Genomic DNA, 27086 nt, shown 5'->3' on the forward strand with positions numbered 1-27086 from the left:
ATCTCTTCTATATGGTGAGTAGCAATGTATACTTTTCATAACACTGCCACTATTCCATCCTCGATTTTCCATTGCATGCACATGTACAATTAGACCGGCTTGATAATTAAATTTTTTCTCAATGTGTGTATATAACTGCACCATTAAACAGGGCAAAAAGATATCAGCAGTAAAATTCATACTCATTAATGCTACAAAAACTCACCCCATCTAATAAAGTATTTCCGATGTGCCTGTTAGGATCTTTCCTGTGTGGAAACTTAAGACCAGAAACTTGAAATACAGCATTATCTCTGTCGATGAAGTAAACTTCATTTGCCTGGAGGATCAGCATCATATACCTAAAAAGAAATTTTCTCTTTAAAACAGAATATCTATGGAGTAACAGACAAAAATACTTAAATGAGAATGATCAGTTATCACTGAAACTGGAAAAAGTAATGCTTAAGAAGCAACTTGCCTTGTCCCATCTGCTTTCCACGACACTCTGTAGGGCTTTTGGTGCAGAAGTTGAATGTTCGCTGTATCCATAGACACTGGCTGGCTGCCTGGAAAGCCAGAACTGCCAAAAGAGGTATTTTGTGACTGATATCCTTTTGGCATGTGGAGCAATATTTTAAAGTGAAGAAATGACATCATATAATATAGTAAGGAGCATTTTAGTTTATTTTTATTATTTATGGTTTAATTTATTATTATTACATTTATTTTAATATTTTAAAGTTAATGCCCTGAGACTGCTGATTAAACTGAAGAGATGTGGCATCCTTTGTCCAATTTTGCTCTATTCACATGGTAATGAGACAGTATGAGAGTGACTGATTACAAGAGATTGAAACTAAAACTTATTTTGTATTTTTTGTTATTATTTTTGCTTTCTTAGGTCTATTTCATTAGCTGATACATTACATCATGTGACTGTCACAGGAAGCATCTAGGTTTGTCCTCAATGGGAACAAGTGAGGAGCTATCTGAAAGGTAAGTAGGGATTTCCTGTTTTGGAGATAGACTGTTAGTAGTGCAGTGTGCTGATGCAATGAGACAGACTGGATCAGTGAACCTAAAACTGTAAGTTTTATGCATGTTTTTGTGGTCTTCAGTCCTGAGACTGGTTTGATGTAGCTCTCCATGCTACTCTATCCTGTGCAAGCTCCTTCATCTCCCAGTACCTACTGCAACCTACATCCTTCTGAATCTGCTTAGTGTATTCATCTCTTTGTCTCCCTCTACGATTTTTACCCTCGGCGCTACCCTCCAATGCTAAATTTGTGATCCCTTGATGCCTCAGAGCATGTCCTACCAACCGATCCCTTCTTCTAGTCAAGTTGTGCCACAAATTTCTCTTCTCCCCAATCCTATTCAATACCTCCTCATTAGTTACGTGATCTACCCACCTAATCTTTAACATTCTTCTGTAGCACCACATTTCGAAAGCTTCTATTCTCTTCTTGTCCACACTATTTATCGTCCATGTTCCACTTCCATACATGGCTACACTCCATACAAACACTTTCAGAAATGACTTCTTGACACTTAAATCTATACTCGATGTTAACAAAATTCTCTTCTTCAGAAACACTTTCCTTGCCATTGCCAGTCTACATTTTATATCCTCTCTACTTCGACCATCATCAGTTATTTTGCTCCCCAAATAGCAAAACTCCTGTACTACTTCAAGTGTCTCATTTCCTAATCTAATTCCCTCAGCATCACCTGACTTAATTTAGCATTCCATTATCCTCGTTTTGCTTTTGTTGATGTTCATCTTACACCCTCCTTTCAAGACACTGTCAATTCTGTTCAACTGCTCTTCCAAGTCCTTTGCTGTCTCTGACAGAATTACAATTTCATCGGCGAACCTAAAAGTTTTTATTTCTTCTCCATGCATTTTAATACCTACTCCAAATTTTTGTTTTGTTTCCTTTACTGCTTGCTCAATATACAGATTGAATAACATCAGGGAGAGGCAACAACCCTGTCTCACTCCCGTCCCAACAACTGCTTCCCTTTCATGTGCCTCGACTCATAAAACTGTGCGTTTTATGCATGTTGTTGTGGTCTTCAGTCCTGAGACTGGTTTGATGCAACTCTCAAAATGCAAAAAAAGGAGCTATAAGTTGCAGAACAATAGGCAGCTGCAGCAGTCAGAATGCAGTCAATGAAAACATATTACGAATGAAGATATATTACTGCAATTGAAGACGGGAATAAATAAAGCTGTCAAACAAGTTACAAGTTGCTGGTTGCTGTTTTTCTTCTTCTTGGCTTCAGTTTCCTAAAACCAATACCACTGTACCAGTTTATTGCCTGTGCTGATGTTGACCAATCAATAATTTAAGCTAGTAGCATACACAAAATGGTTACAGTTGTTGAAATATTATACATCAGTAGTAGTAATGAATCTGTATGACAAGGGATTCAAGCATGAGATTCTGTGAAGGAGGAGGTAGTGAAAATACGGGTAAACGATGATCTTGTGAGCTGGGAAAACAGTTTAGATCCAAGTACTTCACAGTGGGTTGCATTATTGCAAATTCCCTGAGAACAACCCTACTTAATAATGGTTCAGGCAGTAATACAAATGGACTGTGGCCCAGAACTTAATGCCTGGTCCTTGCTTAACATCATCATCCACCACTGGTTGGGCACTTGCGTATAAAAGGGGGTAACAGCTCCACCGGATGTTAATTAAGTAGGTGGGGGGGTGTGGTCCAGGAGCAATCCCTGCACTTCAGCCAGTAATGACAAGTACAAAACTTGTCAAAATATGGCTTTAGGATTATCTACATCTACATAAATACTCCACAAGCCACCATATGGTGCATAGTGAAGGATACCTTGTACCACTGCTAATCATTCTCTTTCCTGTTTCATTCACAAATGGAGGGGTGGAAAAAAAGGCTATGCTACATGCAACCATATGAGCCGTGATTTATTTTATCTTGCCTTTCTAATCCTTATACGAGACGCATGTTGGTGGCAATAGGATGATTTTGCAATCTGTTGCAAATGACGGTTTTTTAAAATTTCTCAAAAGTATTTTATGAAATGTATGTCTTCTCACCGGCAGGGATTCCCAATTTAGTTCATTGAGCATTTTCACAACATCCATGTGTTGCTCTAATCTACTAATAACAATTTTAATAGCATGCCTTCAAACTGCTTCAATGTATTCTTTTAACCCAATCTGGCAGGAATCCCAAACACTCAACCAGTACTCAAGAATGAGGTGTGCAAGTTTTCAGTATGCAGTTTCCTTTAGAATTGGGTTGAACCATTCAAGAATTTTCCCAATGAACTGAAGTCTACATCTACAGCTATGTAGATACTCCACAATCCATGTTAGAGCACTTGGCAGAAGATATCCTGTACCACTACTAGTCATTTCCTTTCTTGTTGCACTCCCAAATAAAGCAAGGGAAACATGGCTGTCTATATGCCTTCTTTTGAGCCATAATTTCTCACATCTTATCTTCGTGGTCCTTACGCGCTATGTATGTTGGAGGCAGCAGAACCACTCTGCAGTCAGCTTCAAATGCTGGTTCTCTAAATTTTCTCAACAATGTTCCTCAAAAAGAATGTTGCCTTCCCTCCAGGGATTCCCATTTGAGTTCCCGAAGGATGCCTGTAAAACCTGCGTGTTGTTTGAACCTACCAGTAACAAATTTAACAAGTCAATCATTCACCTTCCCTACAACAGATTTTGTGTGTTCGTTCCATTTTGTATTGCTTTAAAACATTATGCCTAGATGTTTAATCTATGTGACTTTCAAGCAGAATGGCACTAATATTGTAGTCAAACATTACAAGATTATTTCTCATACTCATCTGCTGTAACTTACATTTTTCCACATTCAGAGCAAGCTGCTATTCCTCAGACCAAACAAAATTGTGTCAAAAATCATCTTGTATCCTCTTACAGCCACAGAAAGCTGATACTACGGCAACATCAGCCAACATTTGCAGACTGCTGCTCACCCAGTCCATCAAGTCGTTTATGTATATAGAGAACAAGAGCAGTCCTAACACTTTCCTCTGGGACACTTCATATAATACCTGTGTTGTCGATGAACACTCCCCATCCAGGACAGTGTACTGGATTCTGTTATTTAAAACGTTTTTCGAGCCACTCACATATCTGAGTACCTATTTCATATGCTCAGACCTTTGTTAACACTTTTCAATGTGGCACTGTGTCAAATGCTTCACAAAAATCAAGGAATATGGAATCTGCCTGGTGCATTTTATCTGTGGTTTGCAGGGTATCATGAAAGAAAAAGGCAAGCTGAATTATGTGTGTGTGTGTGTGTGTGTGTGTGTGTGTGTGTGTGTGTGTGATGGGGATGGGGCTGGGGGGAGGAGCAATGGCTACAAATGACAGATAAATTGCAATACAATGGCTATGGTTTGAGTTTCACATTACACCATCCTCACTGTTCAATGTGCATGACTGCATAATTTTGTCAGTCAACAGTTGGTAAGCCCATCCCCCATGGCATGGTTGTTCCCTATCAGATGCAAAAAATTAGTGTTTAATTGCCCTGAGGCCAAAAACTGTATAAAAATGAAAACGACATGGGTTTTTAATTGTCCTGGGACCAAAAACCACATAAAAAGCACAACAACATTGGTTTCTAACTGTCATGAGATTGGCGCAAACATGTTCAATATGCTGTATCCATTTTCTGCCACAAATTTAAATCAAGAAACGGCATATTCCACAACATACTGGAGTGTCTTGGGGGTCACATTCAGAATGCATTGAATAATGCATGCCTTCAACTCAGCTGTGTTCGTATTTTTGTTGTTTTTGTTATGGTTTTTAGGGCACAAAACTGCTACGGTCATTAGTGCCCGGTCTGTGACTTAGAAAAAGGTAAAAAAAAAACGAAACCAAAAACCAGCAGCACTGAGAGCGAAACTCAAAAAAGTAGGGAAACCAAAAACAGAAGCAAAGCTTAAAAAACCACTATAGAAGGGGGGTTAGCTGTGTTCGTAATTGGAGCACTGGCCACAATCATCTTTCACATAGCCCCACAGCCAAAAGCCATATGGATTAAGATCTGGTAACCTGTGTGGCCAGACTGTAACTAAATGATGGCTGATAATTCTAGCATTTCCAAAATGCCTCTGCAGAAGCCACTTCACTGGTTGCGCAATGTGCAGAGGAGCATCATCTTGCATGAAAATCATCCTACTTACTAGAGCTCTGCAAGCTTGTGGTTAATCCATGCGATGTGCGAGAGCGAGCGTGAATACACTTTGCAGATGTCTGTGGAATTTGCCGAAGATGTCCAGTAGTGCCTCACCTACCAACGCAAGCGAGTAGCACTTGCCAACAGCTAAGCATATGTCATGTGCTTTTCCACAGCCATGATGATGTGTGCTCAAATTCATTTGCACACCTGCTACAAATCTGCTGTGTATGCATGCACAATGTACTTCGCTTACCACCTGAGCTGGGCCACATTTACTCAAATGATGAATGACAAAAATTAAAATTATTATTCATCACTCACAAATAAAAATATATATTCGAAATATCATGGCTCTTCACAAATAAAAACATCTATTAATTGTCTGTGAATAAAAAACTATTTGAATAATAGATAAATTTGATATCTGATGACATTTTTTGCCCCAATTCTCTGTCATTCATTAAACAAAAGTTAAAAAAAAAAAAAAAAAAAAAAACTTTTTTTAATCATCTCATCAGAAAGTTTATCTGATTTGTGAAGATCAGCCATTGTGACACACTTCAGAAAATATATTCAGCATATGTAAAGAGGATAATGGTGCAACAGATCTCCTGAAATTATCTTTATATCAGGCTAATGGTACAAGACCTTCAAATCACAATCAACAACAACAAAAATTCAGAAATCGTTAATTCCACTGTAGTTTTTTTTCCATATAATTTATTGTGATTCTATACTAGCTTCTCTCTCCAAATCACGTTCAAAAGGAAGTTTTCTTTTTATGACATAATATCATTTGAAACTCGTGACCCAATTTTCTTGACATTTCTTTGGCTATTACAAGTCAGTAGTTTGTTGTAAGCCTCCCTTTGTTGCAGAAAATCATGCAGGTGAACTATTTGTTTTTAAACTGTAGGTAAGGCATTGCTGTGATAATTGCAACTGATGTAGAAAGAAGATAAAAGTCTCCCAATCGCATCCTTCTTGGTAAATATGTTGCCAGTGTGCTGCGATATTATTAAGTCCAATGCACCCAAAAGCAATGTCTCCTCTGGAATTTTTCAATTTCAATGCTCTATATAACTCTACACACACACACACACACACACACACACACACACACACACACACACACACACACTGCATCAAAAAACCATTCTATCTTCTGATGGAAAGCTAGCTCAGAGTTAATTTTAAAATATTTCAGAATGACTCTGAACATTCAGCACCACCACCCCATAAACATTATATCATACTTTAGTTTAAAGTCGTCTGTTGTTAGTTGCTAGCAATCATCAAGGTCTTGCTTGGTTCACTCATTCTGTAGCACTACAAAGATGAACGAATTGTGTAATTATATCATGGAGACATCCATATTCGATAGTATCAGCAATCTACGGAAGGTGCTGCTGACTGAGTTTTTGTAGACTACATTCTCATCTTTGGCTACTTACGTAGAGTACGTGTGCATGGTAGTAAGGGGAGTGCAGACGATAGAAGTACTGGTAGAAGCACATGGAGCTGAAATGGGCTGTGTCAGTAGCATATTTCCTAAGGCTGCATGCCTATAAGTATTTTTATATTGCATTTCCCCCCATGAACCATGGACCTTGCTGTTGGTGGGGAGGCTTGCGTGCCTCAGCGATACAGATGACCGTAGCGTAGGTGCAACCACAACGGAGGGGTATCTGCAGAGAGGACAGACAAACATGTGGTTCCTGAAGAGGGGCAGCAGCCTTTTCAGTAGTTGCAGGGGCAACAGTCTGGATGATTGACTGATCTGGCCTTGTAACATTAGCCAAAACGGCCTTGCTGTGCTGGTACTGCGAACGGCTGAAAGCAAGGGGAAACTACAGCCGTAATTTTTCCCGAGGACGTGCAGCTTTACTGTATGATTAAATGATGATGGCGTCCTCTTGGGTAAAATATTCCGGAGGTAAAATAGTCCCCCATTCGGATCTCCAGGCGGGGACTACTCAGGAGGACGTCGTTATCAGGAGAAAGAAAACTGGTGTTCTACGGATCGGAGCGTGGAATGTCAGATCCCTTAATCGGGCAGGTAGGTTAGAAAGTTTAAAAAGGGAAATGGATAGGTTGAAGTTAGATGTAGTGGGAATTAGTGAAGTTCGGTGGCAGGAGGAACAGGACTTTTGGTCAGGTGATTACAGGGTTATAAATACAAAATCAAATAGGGGTAATGCAGGAGTAGGTTTAATAATGGATAAAAAAATAGGAGTGCAGGTTAGCTACTACAAACAGCATAGTGAACGCATTATTGTGGCCAAGATAGACACAAAGCCCATGGCTACTACAGTAGTACAAGTTTATATGCCAACTAGCTCTGCAGATGATGAAGAAATAGATGAAATGTATGACGAGATAAAAGAAATTATTCAGGTAGTGAAGGGAGACGAAAATTTAATAGTCATGGGTGACTGGAATTCGTCAGTAGGAAAAGGGAGAGAAGGAAACATAGTAGGTGAATATGGATTGGAGCGAAGAAATGAAAGAGGAAGCCGCCTTGTAGAATTTTGCACAGAGCATAACTTAATCATAGCTAACACTTGGTTCAAGAATCATAAAAGAAGGTTTTATACATGGAAGAATCCTGGAGATACTAAAAGGTATCAGATAGATTATATAATGGTAAGACAGAGATTTAGGAACCAGGTTTTAAATTGTAAGACATTTCCAGGAGCAGATGTGGATTCTGACCACAATCTATTGGTTATGAACTGCAGATTGAAACTGAAGAAACTGCAAAAAGGTGGGAATCTAAGGAGATGGGACCTGGATAAACTGAAAGAACCAGAGGTTGTAGAGAGTTTCAGGGAGAGCATAAGGGAACAATTGACAGGAATGGGGGAAAGAAATACAGTAGAAGAAGAATGGGTAGCTCTGAGAGATGAAGTAGTGAAGGCAGCAGACGATGAAGTAGGTAAAAAGGCGAGGGCTAATAGAAATCCTTGGGTAACAGAAGAAATATTGAATTTAATTGATGAAAGGAGAAAATATAAAAATGCAGTAAATGAAGCAGGCAAAGAGGAATACAAACGTCTCAAAAATGAGATCGACCGGAAGTGCAAAATGGCTAAGCAGGGATGGCTAGAGGACAAATGTAAGGATGTAGAGGCTTGTCTCACTAGGGGTAAGATAGGTACTGCCTACAGGAAAATTAAAGAGACCTTTGGAGAGAAGATAACCACTTGTATGAATATCAAGAGCTCAGATGGCAACCCAGTTCAAAGCAAAGAAGGGAAGGCAGAAAGGTGGAAGGAGTATATAGAGGGTTTATACAAGGGCGATGTACTTGAGGACAATATTATGGAAATGGAAGAGGATGTAGATGAAGACGAAATGGGAGATAAGATACTGCGTGAAGAGTTTGACAGAGCACTGAAAGACCTGATGATGATGATTATTAGTGTTTTAGGGCGCACAACAATGAGGTTATCAGCGCCCGTTCCCAAAAGTTCAATTCAGAGCCGAATTGTGAGAGAATTGGTATTGTTCAAATTGCAAGATTGGACACAGCACATCAAAACAGGGAGCTGAAAGACCTGAGTCGAAACAAGGCCCCGGGAGTAGACAACATTCCATTAGAACTACTGATGGCCTTGGGAGAGCCACTCATGACAAAACTCTACCATCTGGTGAGCAAGATGTATGAGACAGGCGAAATACCCTCAGACTTCAAGAAGAATATAATAATTCCAATCCCAAAGAAAGCAGGTGTTGATAGATGTGAAAATTACCGAACTATCAGTTTAATAAGTCACAGCTGCAAAATACTAACACGAATTCTTTACAGATGAATGGAAAAACTGGTAGAAGCAGACATCGGGGAAGATCAGTTTGGATTCCGTAGAAATGTTGGAACACATGAGGCAATACTAACCTTACGACTTATCTTAGAAGAAAGATTAAGAAAAGGAAAACCTACGTTTCTAGCATTTGTAGACTTAGAGAAAGCTTTTGACAATGTTAACTGGAATACTCTCTTTCAAATTCTGAAGGTGGCAGGTATAAAATACAGGGAGCAAAAGGCTATTTACAATTTGTACAGAAATCAGATGGCAGTTATAAGAGTCGAGGGGCATGAAAGGGAAGCAGTAGTTGGGAAAGGAGTGAGACAGGGTTGTAGCCTCTCCCCGATGTTATTCAATCTGTATATTGAGCAAGCAGTAAAGGAAACCAAAGAAAAATTCGGAGTAGGTATTAAAATTCATGGAGAAGTAGTAAAAACTTTGAGGTTCGCCGATGACATTGTAATTCTGTCAGAGACAGCAAAGGACTTGGAAGAGCAGTTGAATGGAATGGACAGTGTCTTGAAAGGAGGATATAAGATGAACATCAACAAAAGCAAAACGAGGATAATGGAATGTAGTCGAATTAAGTCGGGTGATGCTGAGGAAATTAGATTAGGAAATGAGACACTTAAAGTAGTAAAGGAGTTTTGCTATTTAGGGAGCAAAATAACTGATGATGGTCGAAGTAGAGAGGATATAAAATGTAGACTGGCAATGGCAAGGAAATCGTTTCTGAAGAAGAAAAATTTGTTAACATCGAGTATAGATTTAAGTGTCAGGAAGTCGTTTCTGAAAGTATTTGTATGGAGTGTAGCCATGTATGGAAGTGAAACATGGACGATAACTAGTTTGGACACGAAGCGAATAGAAGCTTTCGAAATGTGGTGCTACAGAAGAATGCTGAAGATAAGGTGGGTAGATCACGTAACTAATGAGGAGGTATTGAATAGGATTGGAGAGAAGAGAAGTTTGTGGCACAATTTGACTAGAAGAAGGGATCGGTTGGTAGGACGTGTTTTGAGGCATCAAGGGATCACAAATTTAGCATTGGAGAGCAGCATGGAGGGTAAAAATCGTAGAGGGAGACCAAAAGATGAATACACTAAGCAGATTCAGAAGGATGTAGGTTGCAGTAGGTACTGGGAGATGAAGAAGCTTGCACAGGATAGAGTAGCATGGAGAGCTGCATCAAACCAGTCTCAGGACTGAAGACCACAACAACAACAACATATTGCATTTCTTATGCTGTAATCAAAGCAAAGCTGTGCTCAACCCAAAGGTTAGTATGAACACTGCAGTTCTTTACTAGGCATGAGGGTGTGTCTTTGATTTCCTCCCACCTCTGCACTGACTTGTACTTGTACAGCCAGTTAGGGGGGGGGGGGGGGGAGACCTACATTCCAATATGTACTCCGAAATGCAGTGCAACAAGGCTTCATATTTTGCTCATTGTCACAGGTGAAAGAAGTAATAAGTAATGATACTGTTAGAACCAACAGGGGATCGAGCTGCACACTTTTAGTTTTTTAGTCCAGAGCTTAACCCAGTGAGCCACATTTCTGTACAAACCAGTAATAAGTTATATTTCTAATAGACACTGCGCTGAGCCAAGTTACATAATTCCATACAAGAAGCAAAGGAAGGAAATACAGTAGCATTCTATGTTATTTGTGATTCAAGATACAAATAACTTATTCACAAATAGATTTGTTTAAATGATCTACTTATTCAAATAATTATACAAATAGAAATTTATTTGCATAATGTCCACCTCCTGTTATCATTACACCCCATGCTTTTTCCTCTTTCTGTCCACAGTAGGGAATATTATCAACTCTAAGCAAGTCCTATTAGTTTATTTGCTGGATTTACTTATGTGAGCCTACAGTGTAGCTAGATTGAAGTTCTTTTGTTAGTTTTAAAGAAAGTAGCCAATTATAATTAGTTGTCACACTTATCAACATAAATCTTTTTCATTTGTTCTGTCCAAAATACATCTCTGTGTCAGTGCGATGTTTGCTGCATACTGAATGCAAGCATTATTTCTTTAGCTTTCATTCACAAAAATTTAGAGATCCACAGCCAAATCAATGACATTCAATAACACCCTATACTCCATTATCACTTTACATTTCGTTTTACATCATCATGTTCAGACGCAATCATAATATTTGATGTATCTCAGGTGTGCAGCATACATGTTCTTAGTAGAAAACAAGGAAAATTGGAAGCCAAAATTGGAAGCCAACAAGAAATTCTAATTCTAAATCCATTCAGATGCTTGATAGGTCCTTTAGCGCCACTGTGTTGTGATGAAGCTGTGTAAAGTCCACGTTTCCTTGGACACATGGCAGAGCCACGTGCCTGTTGCACCGCAGCCAGAGACTGAGCACCACGTGATGATGAACGAAAATTCATGATACCCAGTGCGGGAACTGCCGAGTGCACGCTTCCACAAAGTGTGCAAAAGTAAGTGATGGGCAGCAAGAGCTACTCATTTGGTTTCGCCATGCACATGCAGTGCTCTATTACCCACACATCCATGCTGTTGCACCAATGTGCAAAAACTCATAGCGTTTAGCAGTGACTGTACAGGTAACAGTACCTGAAGTACTTATCTCCTCGAAAAAATATGATAAAAGATCGTGTCAAACCACACCGTGCAGTCACCACTGAAGAATGAACAGGTACCACTTGATGAGCATGTGGATAACATTCTGTGTGCTGACATGTTCTTGGAGGTGGAAATACGTTTTGTCTGTCCACAGAATGTTCCATGGCCAATAATTGTCCTCTTCCACATGAACAAGAAATTCCAAAACAGACCTTCGTCTTGCTGGCAGCTCAGCAAGAAGCAACTGTTGAACATGGGTTATTTTGATGGATAGCAATGCAGGTTGTTTCATAAGATTTTATGCACCATGCTCACAGGCATGTTCAATGTTGGGGCATTTCCCCGTGCATTGCATGTTTGCACACCACCACTTGACCCCCTCCTGCAAATACTGCGGTGACAGCTTAGACAGAGTTGGATCAACTGCTTTCCTACCTCTGACAAATTGCACTTCAAAAGAAACTGTCTTTTTAAATTTTGTAAGATCCTTAGCAAACATCGGACTGGTGCCTTTTTGCATACCCTTGAGTGTTTGAAACTTCTGCAGGGCTACTGGTACACAGTCACCATTCTTGTAAAAAAACTGAGAAACAGCAGTGTGCCATGAGTCTGTTGCTGTTCATATTCTGGTTACAGTGCCATCTACTGATCAAATTTTTGTTAATGTTTTTTTGTTCCATGACTTTTCCCTCTGTGCCAATAATATGATGTTCAAGTCTGATGTCATTCTATGCAGTGATTCTCTTCCTACAGTATTTTAAAAGCGGAACTTTAGTTATGGACACAATGTATTACATTCAACCTGAGAATGTGCTAAAAAACAAAATCTGCAACAAATCATCAAAGATGATTTTGTGTGATCACATTCTTATAACTTTCTTGTATGCAGCGGGTCACCTGCACCTTTTTCCTGTTGGGTAGGTCTTTATGGTGGGTGAGAAATTTGAAGCTAATTATGGTGCTAATGCTGAAAAGTTTTTCCTGTGAAACCAAAATGGGATTCCATCTGGATCTGGCGACTTGTTTGAGTTCAATTCTTTCACTGCTTTTTAACACCAGGGATGCTAAAACTTTTGTCCTCCAAGTTGAAGTTTGTGCAGTAGTTAAGAGCTGGTATTTTACCTGAACCTCCTACACAAATGAGATTTAAACATCAGACCAATGCTTTTTTGCCAACCCTTCCACAGTCTTCTATTGCAAATCAGACTGCTCTCTGAGTGCCTGAATAGAGGCCTTCCAGACACTAAGCAATTTATTGTAGGAGCAGAATCTGTTCTTATTTAGCCAATTGCTGGAGAAGAATTGAGGTTTTGTATTTATATTTCCACAAAACAGCCTCTACTTTAACAAATATAAAATGAAATGCTTATTCTAGAGGGGAAAAAAAGAACAGCTGAATGGCTTGGCTACCAAAATACAAAGATGCAAAACTAATAAAACATATGTGAGGAGAACTGTTGATATTCTGAAATAAAGTCATCCTAGTGCAAACTTTAGGGCAATGGCTATCAGAAAGAAGGTAAGAACAGTAAGAAAGGAAATGGTGTGCACCCTCTGGGACATAAAATGAACGAGGGTGACCCAGTCTCCAAATGATACAATGCACAGTGGAGAAGAAATGCATTAGTCTGTTTTCACAGACAGACATGTCAAGAGGTAAAATGATGTCCTCACTCAACAGTACTCGCAACCTGTTCTTACTTGCTGCTCTCAAATGGCACAGCTTGTTCTAATAATTTGCTTCATGCTTGTAACTAAGTTACCAGTTTAAAAATTTGCACTGTGATGTACAGGGTGTTTCAAAAATGACCGGTATATTTGAAACGGCAATAAAGACTAAATGAGCAGCGATAGAAATACACCGTTTGTTGCAATATGCTTGGGACAACAGTACATTTTCAGGCAGACAAACTTTCGAAATTACAGTAGTTACAATTTTCAACAACAGATGGCGCTGCGGTCTGGGAAACTCTATAGTACGATATTTTCCACATATCCACCATGCATAGCAATAATATGGCGTAGTCTCTGAATGAAATTACCCGAAACCTTTGACAACGTGTCTGGCGGAATGGCTTCACATGCAGATGAGATGTACTGCTTCAGCTGATCAATTGTTTCTGGATTCTGGCGGTACACCTGGTCTATCAAGTGTCCCCACAGAAAGAAGTCACAGGGGTTCATGTCTGGCGAATAGGGAGGCCAATCCACGCCGCCTCCTGTATGTTTCGGATAGCCCAAAGCAATCACACGATCATCGAAATATTCATTCAGGAAATTAAAGACGTCGGCCGTGCGATGTGGCCGGGCACCATCTTGCATAAACCACGAGGTGCTCGCAGTGTCGTCTAAGGCAGTTTATACCGCCACAAATTCACGAAGAATGTCCAGATAGCGTGATGCAGTAATCGTTTCGGATCTGAAAAATGGGCCAATGATTCCTTTGGAAGAAATGGCGGCCCAGACCAGTACTTTTTGAGGATGCAGGGACGATGGGACTGCAACATGGGGCTTTTCGGTTCCCCATATGCGCCAGTTCTGTTTATTGACGAAGCCGTCCAGGTAAAAATAAGCTTCATCAGTAAACCAAATGCTGCCCACATGCATATCGCCGTCGTCAATCCTGTGCACTATATCGTTAGCGAATGTCTCTCGTGCAGCAATGGTAGCGGCGCTGAGGGGTTGCCGCGTTTGAATTTTGTATGGATAGAGGTGTAAACTCTGGCACATGAGACGATACGTGGACGTTGGCGTCATTTGGACCGCAGCTGCAACACGGCGAACGGAAACCCGAGGCCGCTGTTGGATCACCTGCTGCACTAGCTGCGCGTTGCCCTCTGTGGTTGCCGTACGCGGTCGCCCTACCTTTCCAGCACGTTCATCCGTCACGTTCCCAGTCCATTGAAATTTTTCAAACAGATCCTTTATTGTATTGCTTTTCGGTCCTATGGTTACATTAAACCTCCGTTGAAAACTTCGTCTTGATGCAACAACACTGTGTTCTAGGCGGTGGAATTCCAACACCAGAAAAATCCTCTGTTCTAAGGAATAAACCATGTTGTCTACAGCACACTTGCACGTTGTGAACAGCACACGCTTACAGCAGAAAGACGACGTACAAAATGGCGCACCCACAGACTGCGTTGTCTTCTATATCTTTCACATCACTTGCAGCGCCATCTGTTGTTGAAAATTGTAACTACTGTAATTTCGAAAGTTTGTCCACCTGAAAATGTACTGTTGTCCCAAGCATATTGCAACAAACGGTGTATTTCTATCGGTGCTCGTTTAGTTTTTATTGCCGTTTCAAATATACCGGTCATTTTTGAAACACCCTGTATGATTATTATGTGATACTTACATTATAGCATAATGGCAAAAATATGGAGTAGATGTGCACTATTACAATATGGCAGAATATATGAAACATTACAATAAGTTTACACACCCTCTCCACCCACATAATGACTGAGTTTTTTTCTGTATTTCTGACAACTTAGGCTGGGTTGTGACTGGTGTAACACCATTTACACCTTCCATGAATGTAGGATTTTTCTTTCGAAATTCCTTCCTTCGTCTCTGATTGCTGAAACAGAAACAGCTTATCTTACCTCAACATCCAAATTCAAGTTGCGAGCAATAGGTTGATTATACAAATACTTTTTCTCCTTAAGATGAGAACAGAGTAATTACCTTCCAGCTGCTTTCCCATTTTCTTCTCCACCGACACTCCCACCAGCACCATCATCATCATCATCTGCTTCTTCTTCCTCTACAAAATTAATACATAATTTTATTTTTCATTTTAAGTACAAATATAATTTCAGGATCTGATGAATAATGTCCCCCTCACACTATTTTCCTTATAATCATTAGCTTCATAAACTGCTATTGTTCAAGTTCCGTTATCACTCTGCTGGTAGGATTTGCCAAACACCAGGACTTGCAGTATTAAAATAAAAGTATTTTAACATCTCTTTTCCATTACACTTAGTGAATAAAGTAAATTGTACTTCGAATAGCATGAGACTGAACTTAATATCTGAATGGGAATAGATCACTATTCACTAAATAGAAGATGCACTGAGCAGTTGAGAGGCACATGTAAGGAACAATAAACATATAGTACCATGTTTGGTGTCAAAAATCATTTGGTCATATCTTAATTACCACATCATCTTATCCACTAACAGACTTTCCCATTTCCATTCTAACTACACTCATATTTTTCCCACTTTATTTTCAAAATTATTTATCTCTGACTTAATTTGGCATGTACGGTAAGCTTCTTTAACAATTAATTTCTAAAACATCTGAGTGACTTGATATGGTCAGCTCCAAATAAAAAGCACTGCAACATATGTGACAAGTTAGTTCTGCAAACATTCAATCTATTTGATATCATTCAAATGACATCCAGATAAATAATGTAACTCTCTTGAAAGCAAAAATTCTCAAGAAGTTGATAACATTTGCAAAATATTACAAGCACATTCTTTTGATATATCTACTGCACCCAACCATGTACTTAATGCACCAGTTCCACAAGGAATCTTTCCAGACAGACTAAAGTATGCCATTGTTACAAACCTCTTTAAGAAAAGTAGCAGGGCAGAGTTCAGTTATCGACTCACGTCAATATTAACGTCTGTGTCAAAAGTTTTGGCAAAGTTAAAAGTATTTAAAGATAGATTCTGAGTCAATCAAAATTCTAGACAGGCTTCTCCACTGAACCAATCATCTACTATTTCATTGACATGTGTATTACAATATCTTATCACAAGATTTCACCTACCAGAATTTTTTGTGGTCCATCTAAGGCAATGCATGTGCTAATCACAACATTCTTTTGAAGAAGTTTCTGGCTTTCAAGATACAATGATGGAAAGGAACATACTGTATATTCTGAAAGCACTGGTAGATAGGCACAATAAAAAACACACAAACACACACACAAAATTTCGAGCTTTCGCAACCCCCGGTTGCTTCGTCAGGAAAGAGGGAAGGAGAGGGAAAGATGAGAGGATGTGGGTTTTAAGGGAGAGGGTAAGGCCTTCAGCCCCACTCCCAGATTCAACCAAACTGCCCTTGTCAAAGATTTACTGTCCTACACTCGTAGTCTCTGCTGGAAATATCACTTTGCCACGAAGAAAAATAATCCTGATCCCACTCCTAATGATCCAACTCCCCAAGACACTATCCAAATTGCACCCTGCCTACAACAGTTCTGTCCTCCATCACAGCGGGACCCACCTCCTCTTCCTCAAAATCACCCTCTCCAAACCTTCCAGGAATTCCTCACTTCCAGCCTTGCCTCTCAATCTTTCTTGAAAAACCTTAATCCTACTCCCAACATCACCACAGCCGAAGCCCAGGCTATCCGTGATCTGAAAGCTGACCGATCCATCATCATTCTTCCGGCTGACAGGGGTTCCACGACCGTGGTACTTGATCGTCGGGAGTATGTGGCTGAGGGACTGCGTCAGCTTTCAGACAACACTACATACAAAGTTTGCCAAGGTAATCCCATTCCTGACGTTCAGGCGGAGCTTCAAGGAATCCTCAGAACCTTAGGCCCCCTACAAAACCTTTCACCTGACTCCATCAACCTCCTGACCCCACAGACACCTCGCACTCCTACCTTCTACCTACTTCCTAAAATTCACAAACCCAAACATCCCGGCCGCCCCATTGTAGCTGGTTACCAAGCCCCCACAGAATGTATCTCTGCCTACGTAGATCAACACCTTCAACCCATTACATGCAGTCTCCCATCCTTCATCAAAGACACCAACCACTTTCTCGAACGCCTGGAATCCTTACCCAGTCTGTTACCCCCGGAAACCATCCTTGTAACGATGTGATTCTTGAGTTTCTCCCGGCGTATTTGATAGTCAAAATATCCACGGGTGTGCTGCCGGTCTACAGTGTCCAACGGGCACAATATTTCGGCGATCATACATGTCGCCATCATCAGGTGAACTGACGGACTGAGCTCCTGTGAACGTGCCGGCACGGAGATCCGTACGCTATGGCTGCTCAGAGGGAACTGGGTTCGGTCGCGGCGGCGGCTGATTTAAATACCCTCCGCCCGCGGCGCGCTCCCTCCGCCGTCCGCACCCCGCGCCACGGTCGCGCGGTGGAACAGATTGCGACGGCGTCTGAGATGACGTCGGAGTGATGGCTCTGTCCGCCGTGGTCTGCACGTTCACAGGAGCTCAGTCCTTCAGTTCACCTGATGATGGCGACATGTATGATCGCCGAAATATTGTGCCCGTTGGACACTGTAGACCGGCAGCACACCCGTGGATATTTTGACCATCCTTGTAACCATTGATGCCACTTCCCTATACACAAATATCCTGCACATCCAGGGCCCCGCTGCAATGGAGCACTTCCTTTCACGCCGATCACCTGCCACCCTACCTAAAACCTCTTTCCTCATCACCTTAGCCAGCTTCATCCTGACTCACAACTTCTTCACTTTTGAAGGCCAGACATACCAACAATTAAAGGGAACAGCCATGGGTACCAGGATGGCCCCCCTCATATGCCAACCTATTTATGGGTCGCTTAGAGGAAGCCTTCTTGGTTACCCAAGCCTGCCAACCCAAAGTTTGGTACAGATTTATTGATGACATCTTCATGATCTGGACTCACAGTGAAGAAGAACTCCAGAATTTCCTCTCCAACCTCAACTCCTTTGGTTCCATCAGATTCACCTGGTCCTACTCCAAATCCCATGCCACTTTCCTTGACGTTGACCTCCATCTCTCCAATGGCCAACTTCACACATCCGTCCACATCAAACCCACCAACAAGCAACAGTACCTCCATTATGACAGCTGCCACCCATTCCATATCAAACGGTCCCTTCCCTACAGCCTAGGCCTTCGTGGCAAACGAATCTGCTCCAGTCTTGAATCCCTGAACCATTACACCAACAACCTGAAAACAGCTTTCACATCCCGCAACTACCCTCCCGACCTGGTACAGAAGCAAATAACCAGAGCCACTTCCTCATCCCCTCAAACCCAGAACCTCCCACAGAAGAACCACAAAAGTGCCCCACTTGTGACAAGATACTTCCCGGGACTGGATCAGACTCTGAATGTGGCTCTCCAGCAGGGATACGACTTCCTCAAATCCTGCCCCGAAATGAGATCCATCCTTCATGATATCCTCCCCACTCCACCAAGAGTGTCTTTCCACCGTTCACCTAATCTTCATAACCTCTTGGTTAATCCCTATGAAATCCCCAAACCACCTTCCCTACCCTCTGGCTCCTACCCTTGTAACCGCCCCCGGTGTAAAACCTGTCCCACGCACCCTCCCACCACCACCTACTCCAGTCCTGTAACCCGGAAGGCGTACACGATCAAAGGCAGAGCCACGTGTGAAAGCACCCACGTGATTTACCAACTGACCTGCCTACACTGTGACACTTTCTATGTGGGAATGACCAGCAACAAACTGTCCATTCGCATGAATGGACATAGGCAGACAGTGTTTGTTGGTAATGAGGATCACCCTGTGGCTAAGCATGCCTTGGTGCACGGCCAGCACATCTTGGCACAGTGTTACACCGTCCGGGTTATCTGGATACTTCCCACTAACACCAACCTATCCGAACTCCGGAGATGGGAACTTGCCCTTCAATATATCCTCTCTTCCTGTTATCCACCAGGCCTCAATCTCCGCTAATTTCAAGTTGCCGCCACTCATATCTCACCTGTCATTCAACAACATCTTTGCCTCTGCACTTCCGCCTCGACTGACATCTCTGCCCAAACTCTTTGTCTTTAAATATGTCTGCTTGTGTCTGTATATGTGTGGATGGATATGTGTGTGTGTGTGCGAGTGTATACCTGTCCTTTTTTCCCCCTAAGGTAAGTCTTTCCGCTCCCGGGATTGGAATGACTCCTTACCCTCTCCCTTAAAACCCACATCCTTTCATCTTTCCCTCTCCTTCCCTCTTTCCTGACGAAGCAATGTATCAATATAATAGAGGGAAACATTCCACACGGGAAAAATATTGAATTTTGTTTGTATGTATGTGTCTGTTTGTGTTTCTATCGACCTGCCAGTGCTTTCGTATGGTAAGTCACATCATCTTCGTTTTTAATATACACACACACACACACACACACACACACACACGAAAGCGCTGGCAGGTCGATAGAAACACAAACAAACACATAAATACACACAAAATTCTAGCTTTCGCAACCAGGTTGAGAGAAGTTTCACAAAGAGTAAGATGCTGCGAGGAGAAGCACTGTTTAGGAACATGGAATGTAAGCTCCATGTATAAAGGAAACTAGACATAGTTGAAAGAGAAATGGAGAGAACTGGCATTGACATATCGGAAGTAAGTGAAATGAGGTGGACTGGCATAGGAGAATTTGCCCTGGATGGCTATACGGAATACTATTCTGGACAAGAGAACACAGAAGTAATAGAGTAGCATTCATTCATAGTTAATAACACATTAAGAAAATCTGTAATGGGGTGCAATTATAAAAATTTAGACTTCAAGGTCAACCCATTAATATAGTCAAGTTTATATCCAAACCACTGATGCTGAAGACGACATTATTGACCTGTTCTATAGAGATTTGCAAGAGTTACTGTTGTTGACACTCAACAAGGATGTTGTTTTCACAGGTGGAGGTTGGATGTCAAAATGGAAAATCAAAATATAGAAGCTGTAATGGGAAAATTTGGTCTTGGTACAACAAATGAAGCATGACAGATTCCTAAAGTTCTGTTAGAACATTTCACTGGTTATTGGTAACACACTTTTTCAACCACCTAGATGACACCTGTATACCTGAACTTTGCCAGACAGCCAATACTGGAATCAAATTGATTACATACTTTGTCATCAGAGGTGGGAAAGTGCTTTCCAATCAACACCACAAGACCTGGACCTGACTGTGGATCACATCATGAGTTGTTTATAAAATTATGGCTGAAACTGATGAAAGAAGCCAAAGCTATTCCATCTTACAGATATGACCTTAAGAGCATACATTCAGATTACACAGTAGACCACCCTGTGGCTGTACATAACATGCTTGATTTCAATGGCTGCTTCAAAACCTGGGCTCCAAACCTTCTACCCAACTGTTTCTGTCCCCTCTGATTTATCACTTCCTCCCAAATAACATCTCTCACCTTCACTGTCCCAATGTACTCACTAATCTCTTCCCCTTCCCTGTTCCTCTCTTTCTGCCCCCCCCCCCCATTTCCCCATCCCCTCCCACAGCTTCCCAATACTGAACCTGGCAGCCTTGTCCTGGAACCTCTAGTTCCTGCACACTCCACCGGGCAGTGCTCCACTCTGGGCTGTTGCTCCTGTTTGACATGTTTCAGTTGCACTCTGATTATAGTGGCTTGCAATGGCAGTCGTGTGTGGGAGGTGTGCTTACTTGTGTGCACTTTTCTTTTCTGAAGAAGGCTCTGTCCAAAAGCTCAAATGTACAGTCTTTTCATTGCGCCTGTCTGCAAATCAGTGTTTCGTCTTTATGGTTAGTAGCATTCTATCCCTTTGTAATGTTGTTGACATTCCAACTTGTACTTTCCATTGCCTGGACATTAAAAAAGAAAAAAAAACCACACAACAACAACATGGGTAGAATATGAAGTATGATCAAAAGGTAATGGGAGTTTTTGTTTTTCTTAAAGAATCTTTATGTATTCATCGACAACATCTTTGTTCCCTTCAAAGTTATCCACCTTAGATAAAATACAACAGTATTAGAGAAGGAAAGTTGCTACTCACCATATAACAGAGATGCTGAGTTGCGATAGGCACAACACAAAGATTCACATAATTATCACACACACACACACACACGCACACACACAAATGCAACTTGCACACACGTCTGCAGGTCTTGCAGTGTGGTTTCAGTTGTCTGAGACTGCAGATGTGTGTGCAAGTTGTGTTACCATGAGTGTGCGTGTCTGTTGCTGACAAAGGCCTTAATGGCAGAAAGCTATGATCATGTGAATCTTTTTGTTGTGTCTACCGTGACTCAGCATCTCCGCTATATGGTGAGTAGCAACTTTCCTTCTCTAATATTGTTACATTCCATGCTGGATTTTCCATTGTTAGATATAATACACTTGTACCAGCACTTTTTCCAATCTTGGAAGCGCTTCTGGAACTCACTTTTCATTATAGTGTTCACCTCCTTCAGCAATTCTGTTTATATCTTAGCAATTGTGGTATAACAGCATCCTTTCTCTTCAGTCTCAGGAATAGAAATAAGACGAAGGGGGCCATGTCCACCGAATACTGTGGCTAGGCAAAATACAATTTTTTTTCGTTAAATGAAATTTCTATGAGTGGTTTTGCCACAATTCTGGTTGTCATCTTCGTATTGCTTCACACAAATGGTGCATAAGTTTGGGATAGTATTCCTCACGGACCACGTGACCATAAAGCAGGAAATCATGATGCACTATCCCATTGTCATCAAAGAAAACAATGAGAAGAACCTTCACATGTTATCGAACTTGTCTAATTTTTTTTGGTCTTGGCTCTTCAGGCAGTTTCCATTTGGTCGACTGCACCTTGGTTTTGATGTCACACTTGTACACCCACATTTCATCACCTGTTATAACCTTCTTTCGAAGTTCTAGACCATTGCTGACTTCATCCAGCAATTCCTGAGTGATGTTGTTTTTGGTCAAAATTCAACATTTTCGGAACAAAATTTGCTGCTACACATTTCATGCCCAAAACATCTGAAAAAACTACTTAGCATGAGACAAAGGATATGCTGACATGATCAGCAATCTCTCTGACGGTGATTTGGTGATTTTCCAGAACCATTTTCTTTACTTCTTCCATATTGTCATCAGTAACATGTGCTAGGGCATCCAGGACAGTTGTCATCTTCGGTGTCTTCTCAGTTCTCTTTGAAACATTTATACCACTTGTAAACTCTTTTCTTAGTCATAGTCAATTTGGTAAAAACCACAGTCAACATTTAGAGTGCTGTGCTGTACTTTATTCCATTTTTCAAGCAAAATTTAATGCAAATTCTTTGAGCCACCTTTTTGGAAAGTAAAAATTCACTGAGCACTTCAAAACATGTATAAACTTTACGACTGTCAACAATAAACTAAATATTCAAAGCAGCCGAAAATGCAAACGTACATCACGGGAAAAAACTGAAAATAGGATGTTAAATTAAAATTAAATTAATTAAATTACAATCCAAAAATTCCCAATACTTTTTGATCACACCTCGTATGTAGAAGATATATATAAGAAAGAAATACAACTAAAAACTGATGATGATGATAATGTGATTTCAGAACCATTCTGGAGAGTGGAGTCAAATGGGTCCTAGAAAATATTGCTAAAAACAGGGCAAATGAATATGATGGAATTCCAGGAGAATTGTTCATAGTCACTGGTAAAAATACAGTGAAAGTTCTGCATTCAGAAAATATTGAGAACTCAACAGTAGCCAAAAAACTGGAAAAGTATTCGCCCTAATTCCAAAGGAGGAATTTCTACAGACTGTTCAAATTACTTAACAACTACATTATCTCACATGCTAGCAAAGCCATGCTTAAAATTTTACAAAATAGACCTTTGCCAGTAAATAGACCGAGAGCTAATCGAAAAGTGACCAGAGATCAAACTGCCAATATGTGATGAATTATGAAGGAGGCAAGGAAATTCCAGACAACATTTACCTCATGCAGAACTTGTACCCTGACTGTGAGACCAGGGTACAAACTATATATGGAGTGACTAAATGAGTCAAGACTCAGAAAGGAGTATGACAAGGCTGCATACTGTCGCCTCTTTATTCACTTTGTATGCAGAGCACATTATGAGGAATGCCGGAGCAGATGAAGAACAACTTGGAATTAAAATAGCTGGGATAAATATAAATAATCTTAGATATATTCACAGCAGAAAGTGAAGAAGCATTAAAGATGCTCTTACTGGAGATGAAAGAAGAAAGTGCAAATGCTGGTCTAATATTGAATGTCTGATGATGGTCACAAAATCAAAAGCTGTTTGTCACTTGGCAGAAAGGCAATGTCCAACCTTGACAATGTTTTGAGGAGTGGAGACGTAACAACAAAGATCTGTGTAGAAAGGGCTAAGGTCTTTCCACTTGTTGATGTACAGAGGTGAGACCTGGACTGTAAGAAAGCTTGAACAATGTAGAAAAATCCACCTTTGAATTGTGGTGTTGGAGGAAATCCTTGGGAGTTCCATTGACTGTAAAGAGAATGAATAGGTAAGTATCAAAGAAAACCAGATTGCAACTTGGAAGGCCCAATACTGAAACAGAAACTCACCTACTTTGGCCACATTATGGGATGACACGGTTTACTGGAAAAGACATTAATGCTTGGAAAGATGGCATTACAGAAGTGATGGATTCCAACCTGCAGAGTCTGTGGGAGAAAGAGTAGGACAGAAGATACTGGCTTTTATGAAATATATTAAGGCTGTGCATCACATCAGCACCACACCTGGTCCTTTTTCCCCCTTGTACCACACAGACCATTGGCACATGACAAATCTGGATCACAAAAGCCAGATGTGGCATAATGATCCAAGCAGGTACGGCACAACCATCAGAAAGCAACTGGGCTTCTCTCCTTCATGTGGTATCAAAGAAACTGATCAACTGGAGCCCCTGAAGTGACTGCGAAGGGCTCAATTCTCAGACTATTGTTGACTGGTGCCCTACATGTCACAATGGAGATTCTGGATGCCAAACTGGTAGGCAACGAACTGTGTCGGTGTGCCCGTGCAGCGGCCGGGCAATAAAAGTATGACACCATTGCCCCATGTTTTTGAGTCAGCTGCCCCCCCCCCCCCCTCCATTCCCACAGCTTTTCCACCATTCCTAGAAGCAAAAGAAGATTGGGACACACACGTACAGCATTTGCAGTAGCATTTCAGGTAGAAGATCAATCATTGCAAGAAGTTTTTATCTTATCAAGGATTGCACCTGAAATATTTCATTGGCTTCAAAAACTTGCCCTGTTGAAAACCCATCAGCATTGTCATTTACTGAAATTTGTGACTTCCTTAGTGCTTATTACCTTTAGCAAACCCATGTGGTGATTCCCCATATGGCGTTCCACCAGTGGCGAAAGCAAGCAGGCCAGTCCTATCAAGTATGGGTAACGACCTCCATGGGCTCAGTAGGAAGTGTAAAATTTCTGTATTCTCACTGCCAGCACTCCTATGCCAATTCTCTGATTTGCAACATTGTCATTCATTCTGCCTCAGACAGAGAGGTACTTTGTGTGGTCTTGTGTTTAGAAGATCCACTAGTTGTGGTGGTTTTGACTATAGCTAAGGCTTTCAAAGTATCACAAGCTACATCTGAACATTTTGAGGATGGCATGGATGTCGCATCAGTGCACTCACTGGCACATCAGCAGCATTCCCGGATAGCCTCAGTTTGTTCCTCTAATGTATTTGGGTTGCAATTGTATGTAGCTGGTTTCTGCCGCAGGTTTTCATCGTGTCTTGATTGTTTCTGTGTACACTCCCGGTGCCGCTGTGCGCACAGTATGTGCTACTTGCCATAAACAAGGTCATGTGGTCGACTCTGTCATAGGTCCCTATGCAGTTGGCCTCGGACATGAATGTGGAGTTCACAGAAGTGCATAGTAATATGCCAGTAAATTGCCTCAAGCTCAACATCCCCACCAGGATTTACATTACACTGTTGATTCGACGACAACCATTCCACTTCCACGTCGACACCAGGTGCTCTGTGTCCCTCAAGAAGCTGGAAATATATCACGAATTGGGCTAACCCGCTCTCTCCTCTGGATGTGGAATTCACAGAAGTGCATAGTAATATGCCAGTAAATGGCCACAAGCTCAACATCCCCAGCAGGATTTACATTACACTGTTGATTCAACAACAACCATTCCACTTCCACGTCGACACCAGGTGCACTATGTCCCTCAAGAAGATTGGCAGTTGGGTTGTAGGGCCTGGGCATCATTGAACTGGTTCCCTCTAGCTAATGGACTATGCCACTGGTTGTCGTAGGAGGAATCTTCAGAGCACTTTGAGTGGTGATCAAACCCTCCATTAACAGTGAGTCAGTGGTAGATTCTTATCAAATTTTGTGGAGTGACAAAATCCTTGCAAAACTGGGGGGAAGTGAATGTTTTTTAAAAACTGATATTGTGGTGGTATATCTTGTCCGGATTCCACTTCGCAACAGATCATGATTAGCAACATCCCATTCAGGTTACACGTGCTTACCTTTTGGCATCGCGAGGGCCCCCACTATTTTTCAGCCATTCTTAGTTCAGTTAATACTTGATGTCTCCTGTTGTGCAAACTATCTCGATGACATTACTGTCCTGGTCCTCACAGCAGGAACAAGTTGGCAGCCTTTGGACTCTTTTCACTAAACTGCAAGAGGCAGACCTCAAGTGCAACCAGTGGTAGTCACAGATCTTTCAACAGAAATAAGATATGTCAGTCATCTTCTTTTAAACCATAGCATCCGTCCTACGCAGCATAACCTAGCAGCTATTACCAACCTTCCTAAGCCATGAAACCTGAAAGAACTCTATGCATTTTGCGAAAGACAGTTATTATTCATAATTTATCCCCAATGCTATGGATGTCAGTCATTCATCAAACAACTTGCTCCTTTTGTATGGTTGGTGAACTGTGACAAGGCATACACCCACATCAAGTTGTTGTCTTGTCTTCCTCAAGTCTCAGTATCTTTACACTAGGTAAAAAACTGGTTCTTGTCGTAGAAGTATCCCGGTACACACCTGGGGTAGTTTTGCCTCACAGGGAAGCTGATCAATCCGAAAAACCTCTGTCAGATGCCTCAAGTATGCTGACAGCAGATCAATGCAAATATTCACAAATAGAAAAGAAAGTGTTAGTGTACATCTATGTGGTACACAGGTTCCACATTTTCCTTTATGGGAACAAATTCATCTCATCACCTCCCATAAACCATTTGTTGCACTTTTAGACACCCTTTCTGAACTTCTTGACAGTACTGCACAAAGATTACAGCAGTGGGCTTTATTTCTGCGTGCCTCTCAGTATGAGATTAATTATTGTCCCAATACTCATTACGCCAACTATCATGCGCTGCTGCACTTACCCATTGGTCTTGACCTAGAATTCGACAAAATGGAAGTTCTGTTTTTCCAGATTGATGATTATGTGCAGCAGGTGTTGGATAGACTCCCAGCCACAGCAAAGTCCATAGAGAAAGCTACATGGTAAGATCTCTGATAGGTGTCTCGTTTTGTACAAGCTTGGCCTGAATGGCTGCCCATTAAGGAGTCAGGTCTGCTCCGCAATCTTTTCCTCTGTAATTGGCTGGTGGTGGTTGATGGAAGATTCCTCCTTAGTACGAATTCGGACGAAGTCCGCATTATCATCTTGCTGGTCCTGTGGTCCTGGATTCGGC

At 41.2% G+C, this 27086-nt stretch overlaps 1 protein-coding gene across 1 annotated transcript in view; it reads right to left on the reverse strand.

The window, feature by feature from the left end:
* Positions 1-27086, reverse strand: part of LOC126412310 (mRNA-capping enzyme) — an 86946-nt gene that overhangs the window by 31174 nt on the left and 28686 nt on the right. The window contains exons 5-8 of the mRNA XM_050081831.1: positions 15315-15393; positions 15070-15207; positions 461-562; positions 206-341 (exon numbers count right to left, since the gene is read on the reverse strand). Of these exons, the coding sequence (XP_049937788.1) occupies positions 206-341; positions 461-562; positions 15070-15207; positions 15315-15393 (455 nt within the window). The remainder of the gene's footprint in view (positions 1-205; positions 342-460; positions 563-15069; positions 15208-15314; positions 15394-27086) is intronic.

Source organism: Schistocerca serialis, chromosome 7 (genome assembly GCF_023864345.2).
Source record: "Schistocerca serialis cubense isolate TAMUIC-IGC-003099 chromosome 7, iqSchSeri2.2, whole genome shotgun sequence".
In the NCBI taxonomy this organism is placed as follows: domain Eukaryota; kingdom Metazoa; phylum Arthropoda; class Insecta; order Orthoptera; family Acrididae; genus Schistocerca; species Schistocerca serialis.